The sequence below is a fragment of the Parasteatoda tepidariorum genome, chromosome 11 (assembly GCF_982258835.1).
Source record: "Parasteatoda tepidariorum strain Cologne lab strain chromosome 11, Ptep-v5.0, whole genome shotgun sequence".
NCBI lineage: Eukaryota > Metazoa > Arthropoda > Arachnida > Araneae > Theridiidae > Parasteatoda > Parasteatoda tepidariorum.
Window position 1 is genome coordinate 90,015,095 of NC_141765.1, and position 12,842 is coordinate 90,027,936.

The following is a 12,842-nucleotide window of genomic DNA, read 5'->3' on the forward strand; positions in this document are numbered from 1 at the left end:
GATTATTTGTTAGTGGCAAACGTTTAGTGAGACCTGAGTATGCCTCCACGACGGAAGAATAAGAAATTCAAGCAACTTACGGAGTTTGAACGAGGGAGGATAATCGGCCTTCGAGAAGGAGGATTTTCCTATCGCGCAATAGCAGCTCGTATGCAGCGGAACAGTTCCACAGTGATGCGAGTTTGGAAGCAGTGGACCGACGAGCACCGAACAACTCGAAAAACAGGCACTGGACGACAGAAGGTGACGTCAGAGCGCGATGATCGACACCTGCTCCGCATGGCGGTGAATGATCGCACAGCTTCCTCCAGGCAGCTGGCAGCACATTGGTCTACTGCTACAGGTGTACAATTGTCGGCTTCGTCAATTCGTCGTCGTCTGCTGCGCCGTGGATTGCGTGCAAGGGTGCCATTATACAGGATTCCCCTCACGGCGGATCATCGACGGCTGCGTCGGCAGTGGGCTCTTGAGCACAGAGACTGGCGAGCTGATTGGCACCAAGTTGTCTTTTCAGATGAATCACGCTTCAATTTGTGGACCCATGATGGCCGTGTTCGTGTTAGACGTTATGCCGGTCAACGCTGCCTTCCTGAGTGTATTATTGAACGACATAGTGGTCGAACACCCGGAGTTATGGTCTGGGGTGCGATTTCGTATCATGGACGATCCAATTTGATACGAATTGAGGGTAATCTCAATAGCAACAGATACGTCCGTGAAGTGCTACAGCCCGAAGTCGTTCCTTTCCTTCAAGGCATCCCTGGAGCTATCTTTCAGCAGGATAATGCACGCCCACATGTTGCGCGGACTGTTAGAGACTTCTGTTCAGCACAACGCATGCAACTTCTTCCTTGGCCTGCTTATTCGCCGGATATGTCGCCTATTGAGCACGTGTGGGATATGGTTGGTCGGCGTCTCACTCGTGATCCGCGTCCTGCAGTTTCCAAAGACGAACTTTGGTTGCGCATACAAGCGATATGGAATTCTCTTCCTCAAGCAGATATTCAACATCTGTTTGACTCCATGCCACGTCGTATAGCAGCACTTATTGCAGCGCGTGGTGGCTGCACCAAATACTGATTTCGGACGCTTAATTTGTTTCTTTTGTTTTGAAAATTTCATCATTTATTTGTATCAGTACAAGTCGTTTCTGCATTAAATTTCATTTGATTCTGATGATTCTTTCATGGTGTTGCATTTTCTACAAACAGCAGTTTACGTGGAGAACTTAAAACAATTCAATTGTCGTCGTGTTATGGCTACTAGTAAAATTTACTAGATTAGAACACTTTATTTCTACCAATGGAAGTAAAGCTGATTGTTTGAACTGCAATCGCGATTGGAAAGTATTAGATTGATACTTCAAGAAATAAAGAACTTGAAACTGGAATATTCTTCTCTTTTGAAAGATGAAAATTTAGATATCCATCAGTTCCAATATGATGAAATGGAGGAACAAATTGAAGCTTGCATAGAAAGCTTACAAAGATTTTCATTCAAAAAAGTTATAATGATTGTCATTTGCATAATAATGAACAGTTGGATACAAGAGTAAATGTTAAATTGCCAGATATTTACTTATCTTGCTTTGATGGTAAAATAGAAATTGGAATAATTTTAAGCTTCAGCTTGATAGTAACTAAAAATCAGTTTTTAAACAGCATACAAAAATTATTTTATTTACCCTCTGCTTTAAAAGGTGTTATCAAATTTATTAAAACACCAGAAGATACATTTGATATCATTAATGACTATCTTAAAAGAAATATTTGAAAATACTCATTTAATTATAAACAATTATATTTTGAATATTTTTAAATTTTGAAATAATATCTGCAGAATGATATAAAGACTTGAGACATTTGATTGATACATTAAATAATGTTTAAGAGGCTTAAATTTAATGTAATTAGAAACAAATGAACTCTCTGAATAATTCATAATAAATATAATTGTTCAAAAGTTGGATAAGGAAAGTCGTAAACAGTATTAAATGAGTTAAACGTCTGCTGAACTGTCAAAATTTAATACATTTATGGAATTTATTCAAAAACGATTTCAAACATTAGAAAATTTGCAGAAAAACCAATTGTGAATAAAGTTAAGGGTGTTCAACATCAAAACAATGCACGTAATTTTGTTGTGAAATCCAAGTGTGATAAATGTCATTTGTGTGGTTCAAGTTCATTTTAAAGATGTCCCCAAAGCTCAGATTTGATGTGGTTAAGAAAAATAAACTTTGCATTAATTGCTTACATGATTCTCATAAATTGCAGTCGTGCTCCTCGAGATATTCTTGTAAATATTGTCACTCTCAGCATAGTTACTTACTGCACAGTAAGGGAAATAGTTATAGACAAACGGAAGCTTATTCACCAAATGCGGAACTACCGACAGTTGAAGATTCACAGACACCAGTTTCTCTTTCGAATTATCAAAACGTAAACTATCTTTCTCTTTCGAATAGTAATAAAGTACACCATATCTTTGCTACTACTATCCAAAACAAAACTATAATTCTTGCAACTGCTCTCGCTTGGATTTGAAACCATGGGAGTGACTGTTCTGTTAAAGGACATGTATTGCTGGATAATGGCAGTGTGGTAAACCTAATGACTTAAGAATTCGTAAACAAATTAGAATTGTAAAAATAAAAAATAAACCTCCTAATTAGTAAGTTAGTGGGTTAGGAGGAAATGAAACAAATGCAAAATATGAATTGAATGTTCTTGTTTCTAATAAAAATTAAATGCAAAATATGAATTGAATGTTCTTGTTTCTAATAATAATTCATCCTTTTCGCTTGACACTATTTCGCTTATTTTATTTTGTTGTAAAAAAATAACAGATTTCGTTCCATCTACCACTTAGAAATAAGAGAATATTAATAATCCTAATCGTACAATATTAGCAGATGCTTCATTTGCTAATCCAGGAAAATTAGATATGATTTTAGGTGTTGAACATTTCTTTAAAATCATTAAAGAAAATAAACATCGCACATCGGGAAATACAACATTTCAAGATTCAGTTTTCGCTTTTATTGCCAGCTGTTTACAGGAATCTAAAAGTCCCAAAACAATGTTGTAATCCAATTTCTCAAGAAGAAAACATTGAAAATTGTATTAAGAAATTTTGGGAGATCGGAGAAATAGATAACTCATGAATTTTGAGCAAAGAAAAAGAATTTTTCGAAAGTTACTTTCAAAATACCTATAAAAGAATTGAAAGGTTAAAATGCCTATTCGTGGAGAAGTTCTCGAAACTTTAGGTGAATCTCGTTATATAGCACAAAAACGCTTGAATCAAACCCTTAGAAGTTTGAACACAGATCTTGAAATAAAAAGCTTTATTGTGAGTTTATGAACAAATGTGGAAACTTAAATCATGTGGAAAAGATTAGAGATGATGTTTCACCGTCTGTATCATATTATATGCCCCATCATGGAGTTTTCCGTCCATACAAACCTTACACTAGATTAAAAGTTGTGTTCACGCCTACCTCGACAGCTCAAATCTTAAATGACATATTGTTAACTGAGGAGGTAAAAGAAAACGTTTTTGAATTGATTGTTCGATTTCGCAAGCACAAGATTGCTTTGACAATTTAGAAAGATGTTTCGCTAAATATTAATCGATTCCTCTCAAAGAAATTTGTTGAGAATTATGTGGAAAACTCAAATGGACCAATTGCCAACAGTTTTCAGAATGAATACAATTATCCACCATTTCTCGCCATTCGAGCATTGAAATAGTTAGCTATGAAAGAACAATTTAACCCTCTTGCCTCAAAAGTTATATTATATGAATATTTAGTTCAGTATATTTATGAATATTTAGTAAATATGAATATTTAGTTTAGTTAGTTGGTGAATATTTAGTTACCGGATCTCCACAGATCTTCAATCAGCTTAAGAATTAATGACTCAATTGATAGAAATGTTTAATAGTTATGACCTGTGTTTTTCTGGACCATCGAATTTGGATCTTCAAGAGACAGAGCTTAGTGAAACTTTGGACCGGGAACTTTATGAATGTGAACTGAAACAATCATCTGACATAACTCTAACTTTGACTTAGAACATAGATTTCGTTAACAGTTTTCCTGTTACAAGTATAAAATTTGTAAAACTATTTTATGTCTTACGTTTAATTTATAGGTTCATTTCTAATTGTCGGAATGGTAAAAAGGATGCTTGACTCCATTAATCGAGAGAAATTTCAACATTTCAAGCTTCGTATAGTAAACTTTAGTACAGGTAATTGTATTTAGAAAGGAGATAAATACCCTAATAAATCATGAAAAGTTGAAGGATAGTCTCGTAAGTAATTTAAATCCTTTTCCAGATACCAATGGATTAGTTAGGGTAAAAGGGAGAATAAACAATTCTAGTTTATCTTATGATCAAAAGCACCCCTTATTAATCCTTAAAGATCATAAACTAATCACTTTAATTTTTCAACATTTTCATTTAAAAATTTGCACGCTGGTGCGCAAACTTTGCTTCATAGTGTAAAACAAGAGTTTTGGCAATTAAGTGGAAGAAACACTGTCTGAAAAATAGTTCATAATTGTATAATACGTTTCAGCAATTGAACAACAAATAACTGCCACGTTACCTAAAGAAAGAGTTACCATTTTCATTATTCACCCATTTTCGAAAACTGGCATCAACTTGTGTGGTCTTTTTCTTATTAAGTATAAAAATCAACGGAAAAGAGTTTTAAAAAAATATATGCAGTTATTTTTGTGTGTTTAATTTCCCGCTCTATTTATTTGGAAATAGCCAGTGAAGTGCCGAAGCCTTAATTGCAACCCTTAAGCAGCTTTTCGCGAGAAGAGGTATACCTTCCGTTATATTTTCAGATAATACAACGCATTTTATTGGAGTTAATTTTATAACCCTCATTAGAGAGCTGAGCCAATTTTTTGGATTTACTATGACTAATGTTCAACTGCGTAGTCTTGTAATTTTGAACCCAATAAAGAAGACAAGGGAACTCATGAATCAAGTATTGGGAGAAATTTGACTTTGTGGAGGACTTTTTGATTGAACTAAACCAAATTTTGCTTTTCATAGAGAAGAAAAGCACGAAAACCTCCCACGATAAGCCTGATGGCAAAAGGACTCTAACCATAATCCGTCTACCACTGATGATATTTTACGTCATCTGCACTGCGGTCAGTGCAAACCAGAGGCGGAATTCTTTTCAACCATCCAAAGCTGGGATTCGAACTCGGTTCACCTCATTAAAAGGCAAAAACTTTATCCTTTGAGCTGTCACGGTTCGCTAATTTTATAGTTTGGAAATTGTACGATGTTGTCAAACATAATGTTTCTTATTTGTCCCATAAATCCATCGTTTAAAAGGAACTCCTGGATCAAGTATTGGGAGAAGTTTGCTTTTGTGGAGGACAGGACTTTTTTGATGGAACTAACCCACATTTACGTTACATGGAGAGGAAAATAACGAAAACCTCCAACGGTCAGTCTGAAGGCAAGGGGACTCTAACCCATAATCCGTCTACCACTGAGGATATTTTACGTCATCAGCACTGTGGTCTGTGCAAACCAGATGCGGAATTCTTATCAACCAGTCAACGGTGGAAATTAATTAGAAGATAAATCAAATATTTTTAAAAAAATATTCAAGGAATTGCCTTAATTTACAGCAGAGAAGTAAATGGCTATTTAAAAAAAATAACATCAAACAGGATACACCAGTTTTTGTTAAGGAAGATAAGCAGCTTATTTATTCGCGGATTATTGAACATATCCAAGATGTAATTGAAGAGATGGATGATAAAAGTAGCGTGGTTATAGTGGAAATCACACAAGATATTTTTAAACGAAGCATATCAAATATAAATGTTTGACCTACTAATGATCCTACTATTTAGTCTTACATTCCTATTTTCTTTATTATCATTGTGTATATTTTAAATTGAAATTGAAATTTGTAATTTGAATTTAATTTACTTATGCAATTTAGTATTATTGTTATTTGGTTATTTTGTCCCTTATTTGAAATTTGTTATCATTTGCATTTGGAAATTCTCAATATCTTTTATTGCATTTTATTTTTGAAATGGACATTTCAAGAATAATGTATATTTGTGTATGTTTTCATCCTTGCTTGGGCGTAATGAACGCAGTGTTCGTTTTATATTCGAAAGCTTTGGCTTAATGGCGTTACACATTTGCTTAAAATAAATTTTTTTTTAGTAGTTACTTGTTTTAATTTTCTCACAGTCCACTTAATCGACGACCATAACAATTATATCATTGTTCTCTGTTATATTTGTTTGATTCAGGTTAAACAGATTTTGCTTCACAATAAAATTTATTAGTGTATTTAATTAACCATCTAAACTAAAGTTAGAAAATATATTTTTCTAACTTTAGTTTAGATGGTTAATTAAATACACTAATAAATTTTATTTTATTTTTGTGCATACGTAAAACTTACCTTGTTCTAATTTACTATAATCCTAACTACTTTTCAAAATCTTTACTGATTTTTTTTTATTTATTATTTCGTCATTATATTATTTGTTATATTATTTGTTATTCTATTTGCATTCTTATATTAAATGGTATTTTTCAAAGTTTTTTTTATTAAAGAAAATTTTGAACTTTCTACATACAACGAATAATAATTGAGAAGCTGATGGCTGAAAACTTTATAATTTTACTTGGATGTGAAAAAGTATTGAAGCATTTTAGAGGATTTAAAATTAATCAGCTTATATTTTTAATTTATCAAGTATTTAAAATTCTTTAAACGTAACATTTTAAAATCAATTTACATACTATTTTTAAACACTATTCCAAGTTTTCAAGAGAAAGACTTTAATCTCTTCTTATTTCAATTAAAAAGTTATTGGTGTAATCCATGAATATGGTGGACGTTTTTCAGAAGTCATGTTCTCATTGAATCATTCATAAAGAAACATTCGATTTTTTAGACTTTTGAAATAACATGTATATTTTTAAATTCAATGTAAAATTGAATGGCATTAAAATTTGTTTTTCAGTTAGTTGATTATGCTAACAAACAATGGGCGGGACTTATGTCGCAGTAAGTAATGTTATAAATTTTATTTCATTACGTTTTTTTTTTAAAGTAAGCTTCACATTAAGTTACAAATTTTGCTTAGCTTTAAAATCAAATAGATTTTGACCTATTTGGTTGTCTTTTATCTAAAAATGGAAGAAACATAAGGATCTATATTTCATAAAATGATTCTTAGATTAGGTACTTTAAGATGTATGTGGACAATGCTGCACTCCCAACTCTATGGCAATATTGCTGTGGAGGCCAATTTCTCTTGCAGCTCGTCACACATCGAGGCTTGCACAGACAAAATGGGTGCTCTAAAACTGCCTTCTCAGAGCCCCGATTTAAATCGTTGGGACCAATTAGAGCTCAGATTACGTATATAGCCAGCCAAATCGACCCTCCTCAATGTAAGCACTCAATTCAGCGGTGATGGTAACCTGAAAGTCAATTTCTATGTGTCACCTATCAAAAACTGGTGAAAAGTCTTCCCAGACGTGTTCATTTTGTCATTGATGCAAAAGGGGACCAACATCATATTAATATGTGCCTTAAGGCGCTATTAGTCCATACCACAGGGTGTCGGGATACTTTTGACAAGATAGTGTATAATGTTATCTTCTTATCTTAGTAATTTTGAGCCTCTAAAAGATTAAGCAACTTCTAGATCAAGCAACAAACAAGGAGCAAATTTGCTATCATTAATCACTTAGTCTGTGAAGTTAGCTCTTATAACGAGAATAAAATCACGAAAACCACCCTTTATTAGCTTAATGCTAAGAGAACTTTAACCGATCTGGCGGGCCAGGATAGCCTGGTCTGTAGGGCGCTGGGCCCATGTCCGAGTATTTGTGGGTTCGATCCCCGCCGGCCGAAGACTCCCCGTGTACTAAATGGTGACTGATGCACGTTAAAATTCTGTCGAGTCGCAAAGTCCTCCATGTTCCCATAACAAATCAACACCTCTGGGGGTACAGAATTGAAGATCGATCGTTCTCTGATTCAGATCAAAATTACGATCTGCGGATGAATGACTGAATGTATGAATGGGTCCGCCCTATAAACAGGTGCGATGTATGGTGCATCAGAAGTCGAATTCTTGGCCATAGATGGCGCCACTGAAAAACAAGAACAATCGCACCCCTTCTGCCTAAACAGGCATACGTCAACAACAACAACAACAATCAATCTGGTTGGAATTGAATTTATTGAGCGTGAAATACGCTTTCTAGAAAAATTCAGCTTCAAAATATCAATTTTATTAATGCATACATCATTTCAATATAAACATAAATCAACTAATGCTGGAAATGTAATAAAACTTATCCAAATGAATTTTCTTTGAGTTTTATAAAAATATTTTTTTTAAATTAAAAATACTTTTAGAAAATTTATCAATTTTTGTTAAAACAATTATTTTTGTTTTTACATGCGCTTTTATTTAATAGGCAATTCATTTTCAATAATGTCTGAAATAATAATAGCATTAGGATAATTAATGTTTCATTTGTAAGAAGATATTTGACTTCAAAAGACCAAATAATAAGAAACATTCACATGCTGAAACCAAATTTAACAAGAGTAATACACGTCATCGCATTTTATATAATTATCTTGGACTTTTATTCATTTTTGATTTTATTCAACATATCACATTGATTTAGTTAAAATAGTTACGAATATACCTTACTAACATATTGAATTCCTATTATCATTTTTAAGATAAAATTTAGTTCTTCATTTCCATTAGTTTTAAAAACATGAATTGCTTCTTAATTGTAATTCAATCTGTAAATTGGATACATTTTTGCATCCAATCTATATAATGAAGAATAACAAAATAATTGAAGAATAACAAAAATAAATAGATAAAAGTTTTGGGAATGAATTCAGAAGCACTCAGGTTTTCAAGTATTAAATAGCTTCTAGCATTAGCAAAAATAAAGATAATACAGGGTAAGTCAAAATGAATGTAGCGATTACAAACAGCTATATAATTATTTAATGAAAAAGAATTTATCGATAAAATTTACATAGAATGAAGAAGGAACTTCAGCATTTTGTATACATGAATCACAAATTTTCTATGTGACTTCCCTTGGTCACACGGACAGGGACAACATCTAGGCGGTAATCCATTTCACGCAATACATTCTGAAACATTTGTTCAGTCACCAAAGCAAGCGCAATACAAATGCGTTATTTGAGTTCTTCAATGGAGAATTACAGCATCTCTTAAATTTTTTTTCAAGCCGAATTTTTGAAAATTCTCTCCTGAAACTGAAAATCTGATTGTTTTTTTCAACAAATGTTAATTTATTTAGTTATTAAAATTTAAATTGCACAAAAAGGCCTCCGTAAGTGATGCAATCAAAACCGATGCCTGGTTGGTTATGGCGTCACATGTGCTGAATGGAAACGTGTCGCCTCCATCCGTTACGGCTATTTCAAGGCTCTTTTAGTTTTGATATCACTTATATCTTATATCGTATGAACACCCTTTGTAAATTATTAATAAAATTGCTGTGAATTAAATTTACGGTTTTGAGACTGTATGTAAAATGATGTTGTTGTTAATTTACGTCGCACTAGAGCTGCACAATGGGCTATTGGCGACGGTCTGGGAAACATCCCGGAGGATGATCCGAAGACATGCCATCACAATTTTGATCCTCTGCGGAAGGGATGGCACCCCCGCTTCGGTAGCCCGACGACCTGCGCGCGAAGTCGAGCACTTAACGGTAGCACAGTTTAACGAGGACCAATACCGCACACCCTCGGTCCCTACGCAGACTGATCCAAGTGGTCACCCACCCGCACACTGACCGTAGCCAGTGATGCTTGACTTCGGTGATCTGCTGGGAACCGTGTCCTAACGATCAGTCCACTGCGGGACGTATGTAAAATGAAAAAAAGTTTTTAAAAGTTCAAACTGTGTTATTTATCACTAAAATATCTGAATAAATTATTATGCAGCTCTTTACAGCGAATCAACATTTCTTTTCGGCTCAGATTGGATAGAAATAGTATGCATTGAGACATAGGATGGATGATTTTATTATTCAGTATTGCATTAAAACAAATCAGTATTTTCATATATCTAGTTTATTGAAAAATATCAATCCATCATCGATACAATCTATGCTCTCATGTTCAAGAATTCAAACAATGCAATTTAATTTTGCTTCTTTCATTTCTTTATTTTCTTATTCATTACTAGTTTTAAAGGATATTCTTTTTAAGGAAATATTTACTAATGCAGTTTATGTCATCTTTTTTTACTATTTATTAAATATTTGAATACAGGTTAACGCTTATATTTATTATTCTTTGAATAAATAGGAATTTCGCTACAGTTAGAAATTATTCTTAAATTTAGAAATTTTAATTCCTTTTTCTGCAATATAGTATTTACAAAGTATGGTTATTGTTGATTTCCCTTCTTATTTTTGCAAACTATTTGTCAGTGCTTGCAACTAAGAATTCTAAAATAGTAAAATTTATGCCTTTTACATTTTTAATAAAAATATTTTTAATTACAATAGTTGAAAAAATTTCAGGTTAAGCATTAAGCATTTAGACAAATAGGAATTTGCATATTACTTTATTTTGGTATATTCTTTTTCCCTTTTGGTCGTTTCACTGAGACTCCGTACAGAATTATATAACACATTGGAATAAAAAAAAGGAAGGAAAGCATTCCCTTTGTATAAACGTTCACGTTAAAATAATAGCTGCTGTTTTGAGAAAAGACTTCTCCAACCCATAAACATTTGAGTTTCCTAACCTTAATTGTCTCAAATACATTTCAAGTCAAATTGATTTAACTTGAAATGGAAACAACTAATAAGCATAGAGATCTAAATACACAAATATTTCAACTTTTTTTATTGTTAGCGTAGTAACAAAACACTTGCAACAAAAAATATTAATTTCTGGATAAAAATGAAATATGATTTCTTCTCAGATATACTGGCATATGCAGAAATAACAAGTGCCTTATGCTTTGCTGAAATCTGATATATGTATATCCACTAAATAAATGCCAGATTGCAAAGTAGGAAAACAAAAGCACAAATTGAGATTGAGCCGTAACTAGAAGAGTTTTGTTTTAAAGTGCGTTCTTGCTGCATTACTGAAGTGCGTTTGATTTGTTAGTTACCAAGGATGATGAGTCCGAAAATGGATGTGCGCAAGGTAATATTATACTGGATAATTTAAAAAAGTTGACTATAAATAATTTTAGAAAATAGATATTTATTTAAGAAAAAAATATAAAATAAAAAAGAGAAAGAAACATGAATTGCCTGTTTTGCACATAATTTTAGCCACGGATTTGCCAGAAATGGATTTGCACATGGAAAAATTATATAAATTAACAAAGAAATCTTTTTCGTAAATAATTTTAGACACGGATTTGCCCGAAATGGATTTGCACATGGAAAAATTGTATAAATTAACAAAGAAACTTATTAGTAAATAATTTTAGCCATTCTTTTATATATATATATATATATATATATATATATATATATATATATATATATATATATATACAGTTCCTGGAAATATTATTAAACGCACTATAAGATTCTATGTAAAATCTTAATTAACAGGTGATACCATAACAACTGTATTGTTTTTACGCGACTGAAACCGGTTTGTACTTACTTACGTTCGTGTATAAATTGGTGAAATTAGACGATGTATATTATGTGAATTCGACAATTGGATAAATTAGACGCTATATTACATAAATATAGAATATTTATTATATCAGGTATTATATTATAATAATTAGACCAAATTATTCGATGCACTGTAGTGTTTTAATAATTGCATGTTTTGCACAAGTTTATGATCAAATCTCTTATATTTAAACATAATCAAAATGGGTTTTTGTGGAGGAGATTCTTTATATACTTTCCATTTGTATTAATTTTTAACCTATTGCATTACAATGTTAACCAATTAATACACGAACATAAACAAGTGTAAACTTGTTTTAGCCGTGTCAAAACACTCAAGCTGTAGAGCATCGCCTGATAATAAACATTTTACATAGAATCTTACAAAGCGTCTAATAATTAATTAGGAATAAATAATATTTCTGAATATGGTAATATTACTAATATTACTGAATTATAAGGAAATAAATAATATTACTGAAAGAATGTAGTATGAGACATTCAAAAAATTTTTTAAGTAATGATGGTACAATTTCAGGTACTATAAAAAACGATGGAAACTATTTTTGGAAACTTTGCTGAACTGTCTCATAAATGGATGGCCATTCAATCAAACTGATTTTAATGAACAAGTTTATCGTCAAATTGAATATGAATTTGATCTAGGAACAGAAACTTATCCTGTTCAACCAAGTGGTATGATAATTATATGAAATAAACATCCACGGATTCATATGCCCTTTATTTAAATTATTGATGAGTAATAGCTTTTTGTGGTACAGAGTGATTTTTAAACAACACCGTATGACCTTTTGGAAAGCGTTTGAGAGAAAGGAATAAAATTTTGTAAATACGTATGATATTATTTGCGCTCAAAAATGTTATAAGCCATGGCGCAATTTTCACGCATATAATTACCGTAGCAATATTTTAAAATGACAACTACCACTTTTTTTTATTGAAACGCAATTCTTAGTATAAAAAATTGAAATAGAGTTGGAGCGATAGTTTTATCAAAAGAAATTCAAATTTAGCTATTTTTATGACAATTAACAAGAAGAGATTGTGATAAAAACTTAAACCCCCCCTCTC

The 12,842-nt window shown here is 32.2% G+C and overlaps 1 protein-coding gene across 4 annotated transcripts in view; it reads left to right on the top strand.

Annotated features, from left to right (window-relative positions):
- The window catches only part of Naglu (N-acetyl-alpha-glucosaminidase), an 86,805-nt gene that overhangs the window by 69,358 nt on the left and 4,605 nt on the right, over positions 1 to 12,842 (top strand). For 2 of the 4 annotated variants that reach the window (XM_016069664.4, XM_071187957.2), the window contains 2 exons: positions 7,040 to 7,083; positions 12,289 to 12,446. In XM_016069664.4, the coding sequence (XP_015925150.3) occupies positions 7,040 to 7,083; positions 12,289 to 12,446 (202 nt within the window). Of the gene's footprint in view, positions 1 to 7,039; positions 7,084 to 11,029; positions 11,167 to 12,288; positions 12,447 to 12,842 lie in introns of those variants that run through there. The other 2 variants (XM_087155029.1, XR_011638300.2) reach the window with 2 other exon arrangements.